A 22583-nucleotide genomic window follows, 5' to 3' on the forward strand; every position below is an offset into this window, starting at 1 on the left:
CCCTTTTATAGAAATCAGGGCACAATTAAAAAAAATTTACAGCAGCCACAGTCTTTTCTACTAATGCATCTACTCATTCATTTGGCATGTATTTATTGTTCTTGGAAAAGATACAGAGTGCCTATATATGCAGTAGCAAGAGCTTGGTCTTTCCGGCTATAAGACCTGGGGTTCAATTCTGTTCTGCCAGTTACTTATCTGTGTCACTCTGGGGAAGTTTTTCATATTGGTTAAATCATGGCTGTCTTATCTGGAAAAAGACTTCATAAGCTCTACCTTGAAGGATGGCTGCAAGATTAAATGAGATAAAATATGCAAAGTCTTAACAAATCACCTGCCATATGGTAGGTGCTCAGGAAATAACTATTTTTATGTACCAGATACTAATCTAGGGAATGTGGAAGATAAAAATCTGATCCCAACATAAATTCTTCCCTCAAGCATCACTTCATCTTGGAGAGGATGTGTGCCTGTATTTAATAAAGTTAAAAATGGTTCAGTGTGATGGGAAGGAAAAAGACTCTCCACACTTCTCAGACTTTTCTCCGCATCAGTTCCCTAACTTCTTCCCCCTCTCTACAGTTCTCTTGTTCATGCTCTTTTAAATAAGGGATGTCTCCTTGTACACTGTTGGCCAACACATTACAAGCAGATTGAGTAAGAGCACAAACTTCACTGCGGGACAGGAGACTGGCAGTGAAGTCAAAAGGATGCACAGCAGGACTACCAGTCTTTCTTAGGGGTCCAGGGAAAACTACTTTATTGGCGATCCTGACTAGATCAGGACAACCAATGTAAGTCAGAGGTGCCAGTAAGTGAACAACTGGAATAAGGACACTGCAACAGCAAAACTAGATGGAGGAGATTTTCTTATAAGACTAACATTAGAGCCAAACCTCCCATCTACTGTACCTAACCAATTGAGAATGCATTTAACAGAAAACATTTGTGAATTATGTACTCCAGTCAGTTAAGGTAGATACCAGACAAGAAAAACTGCTTGGAGGTCATAAGACACACACACACACACACACACACACACACACACACACACACACACATATGCACGCACATAGTGAAAGGTAATGGTAAAACATTAGTGATCCACTGAGCTTCAGAGATCCAGTTCAGGTTATCTCAGCGCAGCAGGGTAGAATACAGAGTTTAAATTTACCTCATAATCTTCTCTTCTATTTCCTCATAAAATATTTTGTGAAATCTATATGACTTGACTGCACTGTGGAAGTTTTTTAGTGAGGTAGTGGGGGGAAGTGGTTGGATACAAGGTTATTGCAATAACATAGAAACCCCACATCTCTCAGTTAGTATTTGATCATTTACATCATGATCTTTAATCTTCAGAGGAAAAAGTTTTCACAGTGAACTCTACCAATAATTTTTGCACAATGATATAAGGTGGTGTGCCTCATCTGTGGATGAGGGAGAGGTCAAACTGTGACTTGAGTACAGGTCTCTTTGATTCCAATGCTCACTATGCAATACTTCATTGGAGCAAACTAAGTGGGGGAGATGTAAAGCAAAATAGGAATTGCCAACAGGGAATGTGGTAGTTGTGTGCATTGTTGAATCTCTCATTTTCAAGGCATCTGGACCCCTGGGTTCTCATAAGGGCTATATAGTTATATATATAACAGATCCAAAGTAGCTAGGTGGTAACCACATATGGAGAAGGAAGTTGAGTTAGAATCCTCCATCCCTCTCCCCACAGCCTCCATTTTGCTGCCCTTGGTATGTCTGGTAGGTCCATGTGATAACTCTCCTACGCTCTTAGCCACAGAGTCATCTGAGTCTCAGTTGATAGCTGTGTGTTTAAAGAAATAAAGTACCTAAGATTCCTTTATAAAAAAATTGTTTTGAGGGGAAATGCAGTGGAGCTAGGTACTTAAGATGCCCTTTCTCAAGCAATGAAAACAGGGAAGGGGAACAGGATAATTTATTGAAATTACTATGTGAATTGAATTTGCTTTTTTTTCCCCCTCAAGTTTAAAGCAAACAACAAGATCTTTGCATTGATTTCTTGCTTTGTTGGAGATTTGTGATGCAGGAGAGAAAGCAGAATTTCCCCCAAGACTTTTCTCCTCCAAGTTTTTATTCTTCAAAAATTTAAGTCCCTAAAGGATTAATGCTCAGGGAGAACCTGAGAGGAGAGGCAAAAAGGATAGATCTTATCTTTTAATATATAATTTGATTTAAAGAAAACAATGTTTTATTTTTAAAAATATGTATTTATAGAGTAAACTGCATAATGCCACTGCTGTTTTTAAATAGCTAGCAATTTGAATTACAAAACTTGAACACCACTGGATGAATTCTGTTTTTCATAACTCTTGCTCAGGAGCAATATTAACTACTAATACTGTCTTTGGTTTAGTCATCCACTGTCTGTGAAAATTTATCCTACAAGAGAAATACCTGTTTTCTGCTAATGTGCTACTTCTTCTTTTACTTTTGGTAATATGATGTTCTAAAGTCAATGAAGTAATAAACTTCAGATCATGGTTGCCAAACCTAGCCTCATACATCAGAATCATCTGTGGGGTTTTTTTTCTTCTATATCTAATGCAAGTATCCCAGCTCCAACCTCAGACATCCAGATTTGATAGATCTGCTTGCCTAGGGAGTCTGTGTTTAAAAAGGTTTCGTATGTGCCTGTTTAGTGTCTGAGTTGAGAACTATACATTTAGATAATAAACCTGCTCTTTTTGAGGAAGGTGTGAAACAGTCAGTTTTTTGTTGCAATAACTCTTTCCATACTATACAAATAATACAAATAATTGCACTAAATTTTTTGACTTGAAAATATCAGCTGATAAATGTTAATATTTGTAAATATTAATTTTCTTTTAAAAGGAAAGGTATAAAATAGCATCTTTCATTGTTTCATCAGTGATTATATACTGTGTGGGTTTTTTTCTCTCTGTGTGTATTTATATATGTATTCTCTAAACTGCAGAAGTCAGTGATTCTGGGGATGGTTCTACTTTGCTTTCACCAGGTAGACCACATTTTCACCATTAGCTCTATACTTAGCTGCAATTACTATATAGCTCTCCTGAATTTGTTTCCATAAATTTATTTATCTATTATTTTTGATTAGCAAATAATGGATTTCATTTCAGCATATTCATATGTGAATATAAAATTCTTTGGTCATTTCTACCCCTCAATAATCCCCCTTACCATTTTCTACCCTCTACTTCTAATCTCCTTTTTCTTCTCTATCTAAGTCACCCTTCTACTTTCATATCATTTCCATTCTTTTTCTAGATTCCCCATGAGAGAAAACATACGATACTATCTTTCTGAGTCTGACTTATTTCACTTAATATGATGATCTCTAGTTCCATCATTTTCTTACAAATGACATAGTTTTGTTCTTCATTATGAATGCATAATAACACACACACACACACACACACACACACACACACACACATACACTTTTCTTTGTCCATCATCTATTGATGGGCAGCTAGAATGATTCTATACCTTGGCTATTATGAATTATGCTGAAATAAACATGGACATGCAGTTATCTTATACTGCACCAATTTTAATTCCTTTGGTTATAAAGCAAGGAGAGGTACAGTTGGGTTATATAGTAGTTCTATTTTTCATGCTGATTTATACAGTAGCTATAGTAATTTACATTCTCACTAAAGGTATAGTGGTTCCTTCCCCCCATCCTTTGCCAGCATTTATTGTTATTTGTATTCTTGATGATTGCCTTTCTGATTGGGGTGAGATAGAAACTCAGTGTAGTTTTAATTTGCATTTCCCTGATGGCTAGAGATGCCGAACAGTTTTTTTCATACATTTATTGGAATTTGTGTTTCTTTTGAAAAGTATCTGATTGGTTCATTTACCCATTTGTTGATAGGGGTTTTCAGTATTGACTTTTTTGAGTTCTTTATAGCTGGCAAAGATATCCTCCCATTCTGCAGGTCGTTTCTTTACTCAGTTGTTTCTCTTACTTTGTTCTCACAAATTTAAATTAAGCACAAGCTCATTCGAGCTACTCTCAGCATTATATAGTTTTGGATATATGTAAAATATTGTCCAATCATACATGGCCTAATCTAATAGTATGCAATGATTCTATAGAATTAATACTTCTACTCTTGGAAACTGGAAAGCACCATTACATACAGATGTGTTGATATGCATGAACTTAATTTCTATGCTTTGCATGAAGATATTGAAAATAAACTCTGCATTTATTTAAAAATGTCATGATGTCTACATAGTACACCTACATATTTGGGGAAGGCATATATTTGTGCTTGCTTTTAACATTCTAGAAGTTTAATTTTATAGTTTTGTAAATGAAAACCATTTACTTAATACATAGAATTTTATTTTATTTTTATATAACTGATAATTAGACCTAGTTTTCAATAGATTCTTCAGAATTAGTATCAATATACATTTTAAAAAGACATTGAAATGTCACTAAGTCTATTTAAAGTCACAAAACCTAAAGTCACAGGTATAGTGCAAATCTGTGGTTTTTTTAGGCCAGCTGGAAACACAGTTCCCCTGTACTCACTTTTTGACCGTACGTTTCCACCCCCAACCAACTTTGCTATCATCACAGCTACGTTCAGTAAGGATCACCAGTGAGTTATTACTAGTAAAGGCTAATAATAATAATGAGAAGAATGGCTACACTCAATCTAGCTCATTTTGAGACAGATCTGTTTACATGGATTAACTCATTTAATCCTAATAATAACTCATGGTATTGGTATGCATGGGGAAGCTGAGGCACAGAGAAATTATATAACTCATTTCAGTCAAATAGCTAGTAAGTAGTGAACCCAAAGGTTATTTTTACTTAACCCTAAAATCTATGCTCTTAACCAAGATGCTCTCCTGTTTCTAGATTCCAGGTTCTAAATTTACCACTTACTTTCTAATTGTTGTAGGGGAAATCATACACTGTATACCATCTTGGATTTCCCATCTATAAAATAGACATAACATTTCTCTCTCCATTGTATGGTGTCATAGGAATTAAAATAAGAAATAGAAAAGTATCTATCTGTGTAGTACTAGATAGCAAAAAGGGGTTATTAATACTATTAAAAATTCAGAGCCAGGTCTCATATAACTGACTTTGAAATCTTCAGCTGTTTCATTTTGCCTTCATCTCCTGTCCAAAGATGGTAAATGAGATTTTTAAAAGATGAGAGCAAAACAAGACATAAAACAAAATATCAGGCTCCAATGGATCAGTTGACAACATTTCTATTAGGAAGCAGTCTACATAAGAAAAAACTCACATAGTTGCACTTCAAGGTCAACCCAATTTTTTAAAAAAAATCTGAGAGTTGATATTTAAATGTTGACACACAGAGAAATACATTCACAGCTACTGTTAAGTTCTTTCAGTAAAATGTTCATTAAAGTAGCCATAGGAGGTCTTGTGTAAAAGTCAGAGTGGTGATCATTCTGGAATGACCCTGACTTGTCACTGCACCAAAGCTGCTTGCTTCCCCTGACCAGGTTCTAAGGGTTTTCAGGAGGAGGCAACCACAGAGAACTTAAGTTACACCTTCTGGATTAAACAACAACAACAACAACAAAACTTGTACAATAGAGAAAATTTTTTTAAAATTTAAAGTTAACAATGCTACCTAAGTGATACACCAAAAAGAGTCAGACTCTGGAGTTAGTTTGAATTTTAATTCTGCTAGGTACCAAGTACATGACCTTTAATATCATGGTTAAGGATGTGGTTTATGGAGCCTGAGCAGCTGTGTTCAGACTCCAGCTTTGCTAACTACTGGTTATGTGGACAGGTACTTAACAGTTCTCTGCCTCAGCTTTTCATCTGTAAAAATCTGTACAATGTGGATAAATAGGATTTATCTCATAGGTTGATAAACAGTTAATGATTTTCTATATAAAGAATGTCTAATACATAGTAACACTACATAAGTACTTATCATTATTGTTATTAAAATCTTGCTTCTGCTTCCTCAGGCAACAATGGAAATAACAATATTTACCTTAAAGACTAAATGAGATATTTTGTGAAAAATGCTTAGCATAGATTGCACATACTGGAAATTCAACAAATAATAACAATTATTAACATTAGCTCAAAATGTGTTTTCACATTTTTTTCTAATACTGTTGCCCACATGTTCTCAATGTTGACAAAGAATAATTTAGAAGACAGAATAAAACATTCTTTTTCTTTAATGGGTTGAAAAACACTTTCAAATCAAGTAAGCCAAGACTGCAGACTAAATGTACTAATATATGAAAAATCAGGCATCAAATGAGTATCACAAAATATTGTCCTCCTCCTCTGTGTTCTTTAAGATTTAAGAAATATATTGTTTGTGATAATTCCACAAATGGGTTTTAGACCTAATGATCTATCCCCCATTCTCTCCACCTCTCCCTCTTCTTGGATAAATGTCTTTTTAAATTATCAATAATAAAAGATAAATATTGTTTCCCCCATAAGGAAAGGAGGAAACACTTTAACAAATGTTGAGTAGCAATTACTTGCTTTCCTTATTGTATCTCTATTCTTCAACATCATCCTATGAGCTGTTATTTTCGTTCATTACAGATGAAACAGCAGAAGGATTATACAGCCTGAGATCATACAGTCATTTGCTGCAGTCTTTTAAGTTTTACCAAATTTCAAGAATAGAGCATAGTATTACTAACTAAAGTCACCAAACTGTACATTAGATCTGTAGCACTTTTTGATACCATATAAATGAACCTTATACCTGTTGACCAACATCTCCCCATTTCCCCATTGACTGCAGAGCTTCAGTCCACCCAGTTCCCAAAGTCATGCTGCCTCCTTCTATTAACCTTGCTTCCTCCAAAGAAGTAAACATCTGAGTGGAAACACTGGAAGAAGAAGCTACACAGGATTATGGATAGGACCTTTACTAATGAACCTTGAAGAAAAATCAAGTTATATTATCATGATTTTTATAAACTATAATTTAGAGACTACTCCCCAGTTATTTGACCTAATCTACTTATCTTTTATAATTCTATATGCCCAGTATATTGCACATGATGTCTAATCTCTTATAGTTTTCACCATTTAATAGTTGAGTGAGTCTTGGCTTAGTTAGCATTACCTTGTGTGTAACACAAAGGGGATAATTATAACTGCTCACTGGAATTATTATGCAAATTAAAATATAAAGATACCTTGTAGAATGTAAAGTATTATACAAATATTAGTTCTTATTAATATCATGATTCTTACAAATTCTACAAAGTATGTAATAATATGTACACAAACTCAGGATATTCTGATCCTGAATAATGTTTGTGAAAAATACAAGTCCGTGGCTGGGGCCAGAGGAGAATGTGAAGAACCTCTAAGTATCCTTGTGTATGACTTGCACTGCAGACTCCCCTTTCCTCCTGGGCCCAGTTGAAACTGTCACAAGAAGTCAGTTTTACTGGCTAATTCTTATTGTTCTTTCTAATCTCAGTCACCCCTCTAAAAGACTACCCCTGATCCAATAGGCTGTCTAGACACCTTTTCCAAACTCCTGATAGTTTTTGGTACTGACCCCAATACAGAATGTATCACCTATACTATATTTCTTGGTTTATTCATCTGATACTGTCTACTTCCCTGTCTCCCTGAGGATACCAAACACTGGGAAATATTTGTTGAGTAAATCAAAAGATGGAAGATGAAATATTGTATGGATGGATGAAATGAAAGATTAATAAAACAAGTGAACAGAAATGGAGAGAAAAGGAGAAAAACCAGAATTAAACACAAAAGAGTTAAGTAAGAATTTAAATGAGATGGAATATTAAAAGTAGAAGACTATTTCCATATATGACTGATGGGAGAAAAATCTCAGTCAAAAAAATTCCATAAACCCATCTATCAGGAATACCAAGAGTTGTGCAAATGTTCATATAATTTCATTATAATCGGTACACAAATATGTACAGATTATTACATATATTCTAGGTACCTCCTCTGCTACAAGCATAGGGAATGGCAAGTGCAAATTTTCTAAAGAAAAGCATCCCTGCTGTGGTCAGGAAACAAGGAAGCTGAGCAGCAACAAAGGGAATGGTGGGCAAGGAAGGCAAAGTGGTCAGCTGGAGCCAGATCATGGTGTCTTATAAGGAAGGACTTGAGATTTTACATCTGGCGACACAATCTGATTCACTATTTTAAAAAGTAATGTAGGGTGTGGCATGAGTGGCAAATTTAGAAACAAGAAACTGTGGAAGACTATTGCAATAATCAAGTGACAAGTGATGTGACTTGGACTCCTGTGCTGGTAGTGGAGAAACAAGCATTTGTGGATGTGTTGTAAAAGCCTACAGAATCTCCTGGGGGATTTGGAATGTGATGTGAAAGGAAAATGAGATGGACGGCTGATCCTGGGACTGTGACCTGAGCTAGTGGACAGAGCTCTCATTTAGTATGAAAGGGAGGAGAGGGCAACCCTCAACGGTTTGCTTCTGAACATATTAAATGCACTGATTAGACAGTGGGGACCTGGGCATTCATCTCTAAGAAACATATAATCAAGAAACAGGATCAGAAAGAACATATAAGAATTACCTTGAATAATAATAAAAAAAATCTTAGAAAATCTAAATGATCAACAAAGTGAACACAGCTAAGTAAATTATGGTTCATCTATATATAATCATTATATAGCTACTAAAATATATTTGGAGACTAAGGATGTAAGAAAATTCTCAAGATATATTACTAAGGTTTAAAAAAACAAAAATAAAAACAAAAAGCTCAACCCCACTGTAATAATATGGTTCAAATATTATAAATAAGTGTGCAGATCTAGAAAAAACTCAAAGAAAATTCACCAAATATTAATGATGATTATCCTTCTTTGGTGGGGGTACTTATTTTGATTAATTTTTTGTTTATATTTTGTTCATTTTATAATTTTTCTATAAATACATATTATTTTATAATTAGGAAAAATAATAAGATAAAAGCACAACATTGGAAAGAAACAATCAAAGAGGGTTTACAAGGTAGATTGATAGGTAGTAAAAAGAAAATGGATATAGAGATAAAGATTGAAATGGATGTCTGGGAAAAATATATGAAGGCAATATTTTAAAAATGTTTTTTACTCAGAAACAGTTTGTTCCATTATCTGTATTAATGAAATTACCTAGAAGCAAAAAGTGAATGATATAATCCAAAACCTATGAAATTTTAAAGTCTATAATATAGTAAGAATGTAAGTCTTTGAAATGGAATGATTGCAGTCCCTGGTTTTCTCATATTTTGTTAGGGTAAACATTAATATTAATATAGCAATCTCCCTCACAGCAGCTAATAATACAGGAGATGGCAAGAAGTCACTCAGGGATTACAATGTTGTCATAGATAATTATCAAAGTACACATCTGCATGTGGACAATTAGAAAACAACTGCTTTCTTATCTTCTGTCAGTTTATTACTTTAGTGGTATACAGATGTGAAAGCAAACTCCTAGAGGAAGAGACTTTCTACTTTCCTTGAATCACAGCATATACCCTGTTTCAGTTCATACCCACAAGGGCCAGAAATAAGCTGCATTTTGTATTATTGATAAGGGACAAGGATTAACCAGGGGTTGATTGCTTCTATATTTGTCTCACCAAAATCCTTCACTGTCATCATGAATTCTTTTTTTGTTTGTTTGTTTTGTTTTGTTTTGCATCAGTCATTCTAGAAGGCCAAGGACAAATTCATTCTATTAAAAGTAATGTAGCATTGATTCAATAACTCGAGTTTTAAATCTATAGCAACAATAGCTATAGAGGTGCAATAACCATCTTCCATAAAATTATAGGCATAGTGTTGCATGTTTATGTCTGGTTAATTCATGATACGGAATGATAAATATCTATAAAGACAATCTTAAAATTCCCATTACTGTTTCAATTTTGCTAACATTAAATTCATTTCCCTGACAGCAAACAACAGCTTAACATGTTTCCATTACATATTTGGATATCCCTCTTTAATTAAGATTTGACAACTTCCCCATTAACATACTCTCTCTACTTCTAACAGGCTAGCTCTATCAATTATGTTTCATGGCTTATGTAAGTAAACCTAAATGGTTATGTGGAACCATCATCAATAAAGAAAAACCTCCTTGAGGCTTTCACTTGATGGTCTATTCTCCATCTGTCTCACAATTTTGCCGTACTCCTCCTTCCCATTATGATACTTTGCTTCAGAGGAGACTTTATACTACCAGGCTCCATATTAGAGAAATCAGGCACGCGACACTCAGCAAAGCAGATAGCTCCGAGACATGTGTTTATGAATGCTTAATTTGGTTAAGTTTTATAATAAACTTTATAAAGGCCGTGAGGAGCCTGATGTCATGTTTTGCAGAATTTTTGAAAGGAAAATTTATGTGGTGTTAGTTATCAAGAATTACTATGGAGAATAAATTAAGGACAAAATCAACAAATGATCTTCTTTAGCTAGAGATCAGTCTTATGGACTGGTTTATACCATATTTGGTTCCACTAAATCCTAGATTAGATTTTCATTTCAGGTGGTACTAGATATGCACTGAGGTGATAGAAATAAAGAATTTCAAAAAATATTCAGACTATATGGCTTTCTGTAATAAAATGTTCTTATGTGTTCTACAAGATAAATTAGTTGAGAATTAGTATAATGTAGATTATAACATGTTTCAACAGCTACATAATATTTTTCACTACATTTCAATAAATAATTGGAAAATGTTGCCAAGAAGGTTTATTTGTGGAACTGTTCATCTTAAAGTCCTTGTTTTTAATAGTATTAATAATAGCTAATACTTTTCAAGTTCTGACTTGTCTCCAAGCACTTCACATATATCAGCACAGTTTATTGTCACAATAAACCTATAAGTGTAAAGTATTATTCTGCTCCTTTTATAAATGAGAAAATTGAGGCAAAGGGCAGTTACACAACTTGTCCAAGATCAGCCTGTTAGAAAGTGGTCAAGGAGCAGGGTACCTCCAGGCCCCAGGCACCCAATTACTCTGCTTTCCTGATCAATTCTACACAGGACCAGTTGTTTGCTTAGGTTACCTGCAGCTCTTTTCCACTACACCTGGTTGAAAGTGTGTGGGAAAAGATATCTTTACTATGTAAGAAGGATTGTCTAGTTCATCCAAAAATGGTTTTAAATCACTAAGTATAACATAAAAAAAAAAAAAGAGAGAGAGAGACTAGGAGATGCCCACACTTTAGTGTGACAGAAAGTCTTTTCTGATTCTTTGAGAGCTTATTTCTCAAGGACAATATGAAATTTGTGCCATTATTAGGGGACTGTTTCTGTAAAACAAAATTGATAATTAATAAACTCAGGGCTTCTGAAACTTGGGTACTCATATGTACCTTGGAGTTTATGGCATTTGCCAGGACCTATTTTCCATTAGGATCTTGGATAAAAGTAATTTAGTTGCTAATCAAAGCAGTTTTTCATTGAAAAAAAAAAAAGGAAAGATATTCTCCAAGCTTTTATGAGAAAACACAAAATTTTGTATATTTTCTGCTTGGGCAGAAAGTTCCCCTGTTCTTCTCCTGAACCTAAAAAGAATAAATTCATTTTCCAGGACCTGAAGGTATTTGGGTAGAAACATTTGAGAAAGAGTGCCTCTAACCAGTTCTGATTCACAAAGTTAAACACCAAAAAAAAAAAGGCAAATTCTTGAAAAAAAAAAAAACTGGAAAATATTTGCATTGTTCCTGAAAGATAACTTTATGGGTGATGAAGAACACAGAGGTGGTAAGCAGTACGATAGCCTGAGTAAAGCAGGCTGCTCTTCACCTAGGACGTGGGCATGCTGTGCTGCTCAACACAGCTCAGACCCCTCCTCTGCTCTGCTGTCCCTCGGTTATGCCCCTCCCTGTTCCAGCTGCCATAATTTCTTCCCTCATTTCTTCAGTGGCACTTCCATTTCTCCACACAGCAGCGAGAGTATTTTTTTTTAAATATAAATTAGATCATTTAATGTTCCTGGTTAGTACCCTTTAATGGATTCTCAGTACACTTAAGATTAAATCTATACTTCATCATTACCTACAAAATCCTATATCATTTGATTTCTGTCTCATTTTCCAACTTAATTTTCTACATTTCTGTTAGCTATCTTTTTATAGCCAAGATGGGCTCCTCTATGTTCCTGGAACACATTACATTTATCCCTGCAACTCAGTGACTTGTCCTTACTATTCCTTCTTCTTGGAATGTTTATTTTCTCTGATCTTCACATCACCATTTTCTTCTTTTTATTCATGTCGACATTCAAATGCCAATTCCTCAGAGAGATATTCCCAGCATATCCTACCTCATGTTCTCTCTGCCTATCACAAGATCTTATTTTGTTTTCTATACAGCACTTAGACTGTCCAAACTTAATGCATTTATCTACATATCACTTATTAAACATCCTTAAAAGTAAATTCTGAGAGGGCAGGGATCTTGTTTGTTCATCATTATGATTTGTTGTTAATAACTGTGCTTGACACATAGTAGAAGCGAAGATCCATTTGAATAAATAAAGGAATGAGTCAATGAAAGAGAAAAGACAGCTTTACTATACATCGGATGGAGTCAGCTAGTGTTCTGTTTTTCAGGGAGAACAGAGTGGAGGTGAACTCTACCCTGATGGGATCATATCTACTAAGTAAACAATGTAGTCAAACTGGTGAGGATTGAGTTATAATTTGGAGTTGTCCTTGGAAGTTTCTATAGACAAGAAAACTTTATTAAGATTTTGTATTATGCTTTTGGATCAACCAAACTATGTGAGGGAACACTATGTGGAGACAATCAGCAAGAATCCTGGCTATATTAAGTTTAGGGCTAGGTATCTAACACTGGTTTCTAAGATTGGGATTATGTCTCTTATAGCTGTATTTAGGTCCTGGTTTTCACAATGACCTTTACTACATTCAAAACTTGAAAAATTAAGTGCCTGCATCTTGAAAGAGTAGTTTTACTTTTCATCCTCTTTTTGCTTTCCATTTCCATTTTAGTACTAATAGTTTGTATGGGTATCCTAAGACTATTTAACCAGATGGTGAGGAAGTGTGGCTTGCATTTTTTCTGAGCACCAGGGAAGAACTGGCCATGTAAAAGTAGAATCTACAGTTGTAGGTAATATATAAAGTGGATATTATTCACAGGTGAGTCTTGATTGATTCTGTTTTTTTTTGTAATTGTTACTTTCTTTTCCCAGACCAAAAGAATAACACAAGATATACAATAAACATCATTTCAGAGAAACAGAAAAGGACTGGACTCCGTGTTCAAAGCAGGTACTAAATATGAATCTGTCGCTGTTTACAAGTGTGGGCCTAGGGAAAACTTACAAATCATTCTGGGCCTTGAGATCTTTGCCCATCAAATGGAAGAAGATTAGACTCCATGTTTATTTATGGTTCTTCCAACTCTGATAAGTCTACAGTTTCTGAGCCAAAAGCTACCTTGGCATTATTGTTTTCCAAAAGATAAAAATTAGGTAACAATATCACTAGGAATACTCATTTATAGGGGACTTATTTGGGACCCTAAAAGATAATTTTCTTCAAGATTTTAAAATTTGTGTTTCCTTTCTCTATGTCAGTGGAAAAAACTAAACAATCTTAGTATACATCCATAACAAAAGCTCTGGGGAATATAGCTCAGTGGTAGAACACTTGCCTAACATTCAAGGCCCTGGCTATGTTCCACCCCCAGTACCAAAAGGAAAAGATAAGTGACTATAAGTCAGGGAAATAGAGAAATACTTAAAACAGACCAAGATATGAGTTAGTGCAATAAAAGATTTCCCATTTGATGTGATTTTCTGGAATGTTGGAAAGTTCTCGTTTCATAGAAATGTTTTTCTTCTGGCTCAGGTCCCATTATTAGAGATTCATTCCTTGATTTATTATTTTAGTAAAATACAAAGTATACCTCAAAACAAGCTACTACATGACCTTAGGATAACAATAAATTTATGTAGTCTCTTGAAAATTGCAAAACATATTCACACATATTATCATATTAAAACCTTGTAATTCCCTGAGGAAATGAGAAGATCCTTCCCAAATCTACAGATGAGAAAACCAAGACTTGAAGAGATTAAGTGATTTTTTTCAGTCATGTAGGAAGTAAGGAGTAGAGATGGGTTGACAAACCCAGTTCTCCTTATCCACCATTTCTCCATGAAAAGAGGCTATATAAAATGGGGGGTGGGACTGAGGATGAGACCTTCAAAGGCAGACCAAAATTCAAATTTTGATTCTATTTGTTGTATGATATGAGGCAATTTCTTAATCTCTTTAAGAATTTTTGTTATCAGTAAAAATCAAGAATAAGAACATCATATAGATAAAATATAGGATGATTTATATATATATATACATAAATGCATGTATATATGTGTGTGTGTGTACATTTATATAATATATATATATATATATATATATATATATATATATGGAGAGAGAGAGAGAGAGAGAGAGAGAGAGAGAGAGAGAGAGAAAGACTATTTGAACAAGGTATTTCCCTAGAATAAATACCCTTCCTGATCTCTTAACTCTGACCAATACCTATACATTTCCAAGTTCAAACTCGAGTCATTTCTTCTTTAATATTTCCTTTGATCCCATAGGCTTTTCCTGTGCCTTCCATGTTAAATTCAAAATCATTTATAAATATTTCCTACATGCTTCTTGTCATGTTAGGGAACTCTGCTATGGCTACATGAAAGCATTTCATAGAAGTAATCTAGTTTGTTTCCGTTAGTATTTCCCAGATTTTTAATTTTATCCAAAAGACCTATGACATTTATTTATTTTTTAATTTAATGTTTTAAATTATTTTTTGATTCACTTTACATAATGGGGTACAACTATCATTACTCTGGTTATACATGAAGTAGAGTCACACCGTTTGCGTAATCATACATGTACACAGGATAAGGATGTTTGTCTCATTCTATTATCTTTCCTTCCCCCTGCCCCCACATCACCCCTCGTTTTCCTCTGTACAATCTATCCTTGCTCCATTTTTGCCTTACCCCATGTCTCCCTGCCCCCTGTTATGTATCATCATCTACTTATCAGAGAAAACATTCGGCCTTTGCTTTTTGGGATTGGCTGATCTCACTTAGCATGATATTCTCCTACTCATCCATTTACCTGCAAATGCCCTAATATTATTCTTCTTTATGGCTGAATAATATTCCATTGTGTGTATATACCACAGTTTCTTTATCCATTCATCTATTGAAGCACCTAGGTTGGTTCCACAATCTAGCTATTATGAATTGAGCTTCCATAAACATTAAAACTAAAAAGTTTTTTCTCAGCGTCACTGTAGTGTGCTGATTTTAAGTTCTTTGTTTATAGGCCAAGGAGTGGGATAGCTGGGTCAAATGAGGGTTCCATTCTGAGTTTTCTAAGGAATCTCCATACTGCTTTCCAGAGTGGCTGTACCAATTTGCAATCCCACCAGCAATGTATGAATGTACCTTTTTCCTCACATCCTCACCAACACCTGTTGTTGCTTGTATTCTTGATAATCGCCATTCTAATTGGGGTGAGATGGAATCTTAGGGTAGTTTTGATTTGTATTTCTCTTATTACTAGAGATGTTGAACATTTTTTCATATATCTGTTGATTGCTTGTAGATCTTCTTCTGTGAAGTGTCTGCTCATTTCCTTAGTCCATTTATTGATTGGATTATTTATATTCTTGGTATAAAGTTTTTTGAGTTCTTTATAAATTCTGGAGATTAGTGCTCTATCTGAAGTGCATGTGGCAAAGATTTCCACCCACTCTGTAGGGTCTCTCTTCACATTGTTGACTTTTGCTGAGAAAAAGCTTTTTAGTTTTAATCCATCCCATTTATTGATTCCTGCTTTTATTTCTTGTGCTTTGGGAATCTTTTTAAGGAAGTCTGGTCCTAAGTCAACATGTTGAAGATTTGGACCTACTTTTTCTTCTATTAGTTGCAGGGTCTCTGGTATAATTCCTAGGTCCTTGATTCATTTTGAGTTGTTTTTGTGCAGGGTGAGAGATAGGGGTTTAGTTTCATTTTGCTGCATATGGATTTCCAGTCTTCCCAGCACCATTTGTTGAACAGGCTATCTTTTCTCCATTGTATGCTTTTGGGCACCTTTGTCTAGTATGAGGTGACTGTATTTATGTGGGTTTGTCTCTGTGTCCTCTATTCTGTACCATTGGTCTACCTGTCTATTTTGGAGCCAACATCATGCCGTTTTTGTTACTATTGATCTGTAGTATAGTTGACAGTCTGGTATTGTGATACCCCTGCTTCACACTTCCTGCTAAGGATCGCTTTGGCTATTTTGGGTCTCTTATTCTTCCGACCTTTGACATTTAAAAAGAGGAGTGACATAAAGTTGTCAACTTTCATTTTCTAGGTAAGAACATAATAAGTAACTACTTTTGACTAGCATGAGTCTTTTACAAAAGAAAGAACATTTTAGCACCAGAAACTATAACCTCAAGATTTTGAAACAATTAATAAATTAATTTGTGGAAAACTTTCTGCATGAGTAGAGTTTGCATAATTAGGGAATAGGCATTGGGAAATTCACTGGTTTGTACGTATTGCCTCCAAATGTAGTAGTTATTAGATTCTACTTCTTAATCAATTTTGCATTTCTAGTGTAATCTCAACAGTCTAACCAGGCATGGTGGCATACAACTGTAATCCCAGTGGCTTGGGAGGCTGAGGCAGGAAGATCGAGAATTGAAAGCCAGCCTCAGCACATGTGAGGTGCTAAGCAACTCAGTGAGACCCTGTCTCTAAATAAAGTACAAAATAGGGATGAGGGTGTGACTCAGTGTCCAGTACCCTTGAATTCAATCCATGGTACCCTTCCCCTAAAAAAAACAGTCTAGTAGGCAATATTCAATTAATATAATGAATGAGGCAATGAATCTGTTTCAGAGAAAATACCTCTGAATCCCATGGTAATGCCTAGAGCACAGGGTACATATGAGAAGATACCAGTAATGGTGGGAATGGTGGGGGGAGCGTATGTGTGTGAACTGACATGATTTACTTCATAAGCCAGGTACCAATCATTAAGAAGATGTTATGCAGAGTTATTAGTAAGACTGTCCTACAGGGGAACAGAAGAGGAACCAGGGGAAGGTAGTAAGACACTGAAGCATAGTCACTGTAGGAAGAAGTTGATTCTCTTTCCAGAACATTCCTTGTGACATCCAAAGTAGATTAGGAATAATACTAAGTACAGTTTCTGTAAATAGAAGACATTCATTGAGTATTTATGTGCTACTAAGTACTTTGCTTTTATTAGTATCTCATTTAATTATTACAACAACCTGTTGAGATGCATTCAACAGCTATTTCCTTGCAGAGATGAGGAAACCAAGGCTTGCAGTGGTGAAGTGATTTCCCTAGGGCCACATGGTTTGCCAGCTATGGAGGTAGGTCTCAAGCCTGCTCTAGTTTTCTTTAGAAGCTCACCAAAACTCTCAGATTCCTGGGATAAGCAAAGTTTTATATGATTTGATTTTCATTTTGAAATTAGGGAGAAAATAAGAATGTGTCTTTTTAGTCAGGATTTTAACATTGCTGGGGAAACTCAGTTCTACTGAAAAACTAACTCTATGACCATAAGCAGTTTCCTTTAAACTTTTTGCACTTCAATTTCTGTCCTCTAAAATAGGAATGAAAACCTTTCTCTCTGTTTTGGGGAGGATTAAATGGATCATGTAGGTCAAACAGCTAGCCATGTGCCCGGATTATGAAGAGGCTTTAATAATTGTTAATTTATTATGGGGCCTAAGATAAAATGACATTTTCAAATTAAAAACATATCAAATATTAGTGATAGGGTAAAAGCAAATAGATCATTGCTTTAGTGGATAAAGGTGTCTCTATTTACACAGTTCTTTACAGAGCCATGAGGATTATCTTTGCTGCAGCCCTCATTTTAATTGAAAGCATAAAGATCAGACACTTCAGCACAGGAAGAAGTTTATATTTGATTTATACCACAGATGTACATTTGCAGCTTCCAAACATTTCATTCCTTGGCTAAAGATATAACAAGCTACTTCAGCAAACCTGATATTGCAAAATAAATGGAAAATGCTTAATCATTTAAAAAGATATACCAAAGAACGGAAAGGCCAAAGAATGCACATCTCCCAGCAGGAAGGTTCCTTACTTTCTTAAAGGCTGTTGGCTTCAATTAGATAGGCAGGAGAGAAAACCAAAACAATCCATCTTTTTCATTTCTTACACACAAAAACATATAGAAATAAAGTGCACATATCTATATTTAGTCTCATTTTTTTTGTAAAAGTATTATTCAAGGAGAAAGTCCAACTACAGAGCAAGGTGCAAAATATGAATTATTTTGCCAAATCAATGCCAAGCTCTGCCATAGCTAAGTATGTATTTATTTGTGTTTGTGTGAGCATGGAGAAGGTATGAGAGGTTCATGACAAGCTGTCATATTTCATACATCATGATAGGTCCCTCTGGAGGAAGTTTGAGGGAGATTTTTGTTTTTAATTATCTTTTCATTCCTTTGCTACATGTACTATATAAATATTGCTTTGAAACAAAAACATATAAAAAGAAATACACATTTTAATTATTCATTCACTCATCCATTCATTTATTGATCATTCAATATTTATAGAATCATTCCCAGTGACCATTAAACTACGTTGGTCTCTGTGAACTGCCAGACCCAACTTTTTCAGAGGAGGTCTGGATACATTTGGCTTTATTTGGGAGCTTAATAACGTAGTTGCATGCTCTTAGAATCCTGTTCCCATTTGGAATTAACAGGGCATGTTAATTTCAAACCATTTGGAGTAAACTTCATTTCTTTCCTTTCAACCTATAGCTATTGCACTGGCGGGATGGTTGATTAATTCCCAGATTCCATTGAACTGTAAGTGGCTATTGGTGCAAGCATGTGGGATTTTGAGTCAAATGAACAGAGTTTCAGATCTGACCTCAGTCAATCCAATGGGTAAACAATACTGGTATGTAATTTCCCTCCTTTGGAACCTCAGCACTATCTTCCCTTCTTAAGTAATACTTATACCTATCTTACAATATGCCCAGTATGTCTGTAAAGTTCAATGAAATCAGATACTGAGAGTCTTAAGAAATCACAAAGTGATAGGTAAGTGCATATTACTACAATCGTGGTTTTGCTTCCTACCAGAGAACAATAAAACATATTTACAAGTATTTGAAGCTTTTCACTTGAGGGAAGACTATGCTTATTGAATGGCACTCAGAAACTTCAGTTGGTCCCCAAAGTAACAGTTCACATGTTAGGCAAATGTGATTTCTTCCTGGTAATGATAGCAAACCCAGTTACCCCACAAGCATATCTGACCTGGTGTAGTCATCTTCAACAAGCATGTGCTTTGGAATTGGCGAGTACCTTCCTGGAGAGATGGGCGGCAGGGAGGTTTTGTATTCTAAAGTGCCATTGTTGCCAGAGAGTAGATGGTTTTCCATTGGTGGAGAATAAGCTAAGGGGAGGGGGAAAAAGAAATTATATGAAACCTGTTATGTGGGTGATTCAATGTGCCATGCTATACTTCAGAGGATATGTTAAAAATAGGCTTTGCTACATACTATGGATTTTCTTGTCCCCCGAGAGAGGAGTTGCTGTTTGTTTGCATTTAATATATACAAGTGCATGGTGACCTTTAGGATTGGAAAGATGTAATAACCATTATATTGTAATGTCAATTAGTATAATTAAGTGAAGAGAAGAATTGGAGGAGAGATTCAGCACACGTATTTTCAGAATGATGATTAATTTTCCATTGAAATAAAAATGTTAGGTTTCTAATTGCAGAACTCACATTCTTTTCACATAATTAATATATAATCACCAAAAGCAAAAGGCTTATAAGGAATAAGTTCTTATATAAGACTTTCTCCCCCAAATGCTATATTCTCATCCCAGGAAGGCCATGAACTCTGGCCTTTCTTTTACACTCCTCTTCCTTAACTCATCTGCTTTTTGAGCAACTGAGAGGATACCTCCTGACTGGGTCTCCTGCCCATCACTGTCTGCTCAAATCCATCTTATACATTATGCAGTAATCCCATCTGAAATCCAGTTCTAATCATGCTGTTCTCTTGCTTAAAGGTTCCCCATGTCCACTACTGTATTGAACATAATACAAACTCTATCATTCTTATAAAATTGATCCATTTCAATACCCCCTTATACAAATCATGTTATCCTCAAAGTCTGTGCTTCCTCATAACTGTACCTTTGTTCCACTGTACCAACTATCTACAGTTTACGTCTCTTCCTCCAAATCAGATGTAGAAATCTCACCATTTTTCATGTTACAATTCAAATGCTACCTTCAGCATAAAGATTTTCCTAATCTTCCAAAGATAGATGATGTATCTCCCTCCTTTGAGTCCCCAAAGGATATTTAGTTTTACCTCTCCTATGGCATATATATCGCCTCTGCTTCTGCCAAATATTGCTGCTATTTATGTATCTGAATTAGCTTACCTTCTAACCAAGCTCCTGGAAGGCATGATTATATCTCTTCTGCATCCCACATATTTCCTTATGAGGAATTTTGCACATATTAATTTACTCAATATGTATTTTTTGAATTGATTAGTTTTATTTTTCTCGAAGCCTGCCTTTTCTCTTTGACATTGACCTTATTATAAGCCCTTCATAAATGGCTCATAGATTGATTTATTTTAATTTATAAAGTTTAAAAAATTCTGAAAGTTAAGATTCTTTCTTACTCTAAGGTAAGACCGATCTCAGCTTACTTCCTGCTTTTTAAATAAAAGATATATTTGGGGGCAAGTCATTTTAGAATCTTAATTAAGAAAAGTAATGGCTAATGTAATGATCAGGTAACAAAATAATTCAACCCTTAAATTTCTCTTAAGTTAAACAACTTGCTTAAGACTATAATCCTAATTAATGACAGGTCCTGAAGACGTTTCAACTTTCTAGATTCACAAATGAACTCTCAAAATTTTGGCATAAGCAAGCTTACTTATGAAAACAAAACTATCAAATTTACATCAAAAAAGTGAACTGATCCTAAATTTAGTCTCCAAAGACAGAACCTTAGATTAGGTTCCTGTTGACCTATTAATGAGAGAGAAAACATGGGGCTATTGTATTGTTGCAGAGGATTTTGTGAGGACCCCCGCACTGTGTCTGAGGTCAGTTGCTGCCTTGGAACCCCTCCCTGAGCCCACCTCTACTCTCGTAATGACTGTTTTCTCTTGCTTCCCTGCAATATAACAAATTCAGGCAAAGGCAAAGTTATGATGATGATTGAGGATTGTGATTTCACCATCCAACCACAAAATCTCCCTTCCTTGGGAAGAAGCACAGAGTTCTCTCTGCTTTTTTGTTAGCCCTCTTCTCCATACTGCTGCTATATAGATATGAATTAGGATGAGAGAATATTATGGCCTAGAATGATCATGCACCAGGGCTTGAGAAGTGGTCTTGTGGAATGTGTTGCCCCTATACTATGTAATCACACTGGTGGACCTGGTAGTTCATCAAGGTGTTCCACCTTCCAGACACTAGCTATAAAGCAATGTGGGAATGAAGTGTAAAATTTTCTCTCTGACATATTTCCAGAAGCTAGAGAACAGTGATGGTGGAAACAGAGGACTTTTAATACGGTTTTGTAGAATTTCAGTTTTGTACAGTTGGCATGCTATTTGAAGAGGGCACTGAACACGGTACTTACAGTGAGTAATATCAGGTGGACCATAAGGATCAGTCATATAAATGGTGGTGGGTTTGCCAACTTTTAGATAAACTACATCAGATGTGTTCTTCAATATTGCTACTGCTTCTTCATGTGTCACTTCTTCTAAACTGTAGTTGTTTACCTGGAAGGGGGAAAATCAGTATTAGAATTAAACCTAGGCAGTTGAAGAGAAGGTATCTGGAATTATGATATTATTATTTGATACTGAGAATCGAAACCAGGTGAACTTTATCATTGGGATACATCCCAATGATGATGATGATGATGATGATGTTGTACTGGGAATTAAACCCAGGGATACTTTCCCAATAAACTACATTCCCAGACGTTTTTTATTTTTATCTTGAGACAGGGCCTTGCCACGTTGCATATGGCCTTGCTAAGTTGCTGAGGCTGGCCTAAAACTTGTGATCCTCCTGCCTCAGTCTCCTGAATCACTGGGATTACAGGCATGTGCTACCACACCTGCCTTAGAATTATGATCTTAAGGATTAAAGTACACAATGGAATATTATTCAGTCATAAAGAAGAATAAAATTATGGCATCTGCAGGTAAATGGATGGAGTTGGAAAATATGATAAATGAAATAAGTCAATCCCTAAAAACCAAAGGCCGAATGATTTCTCTGATAAGTGGATGATGATACATAATGGGGGGTGGGGGGAAGGCAAGAATGGAGGAAGGATGGATAATATAGAGGAAAATGAGGGATGGGGAGGGTGGGGAGAAAGAAAAATAATAGAATGGGACAAGC

At 35.3% G+C, this 22583-nt stretch overlaps 1 protein-coding gene across 15 annotated transcripts in view; it reads right to left on the reverse strand.

Annotated features, from left to right (window-relative positions):
* Nucleotides 1-22583, reverse strand: part of Dlg2 (discs large MAGUK scaffold protein 2) — a 2079243-nt gene that overhangs the window by 483510 nt on the left and 1573150 nt on the right. For all 15 annotated transcript variants that reach the window (XM_047516979.1, XM_047516993.1, XM_047516982.1 and 12 more), the window contains 2 exons: nucleotides 21805-21949; nucleotides 19434-19572 (listed from right to left, as the gene is read on the reverse strand). In XM_047516979.1, coding sequence (XP_047372935.1) covers nucleotides 19434-19572; nucleotides 21805-21949 — 284 coding nt within the window. The remainder of the gene's footprint in view (nucleotides 1-19433; nucleotides 19573-21804; nucleotides 21950-22583) is intronic.

This window comes from Sciurus carolinensis, chromosome 11 (assembly GCF_902686445.1).
Source record: "Sciurus carolinensis chromosome 11, mSciCar1.2, whole genome shotgun sequence".
NCBI lineage: Eukaryota > Metazoa > Chordata > Mammalia > Rodentia > Sciuridae > Sciurus > Sciurus carolinensis.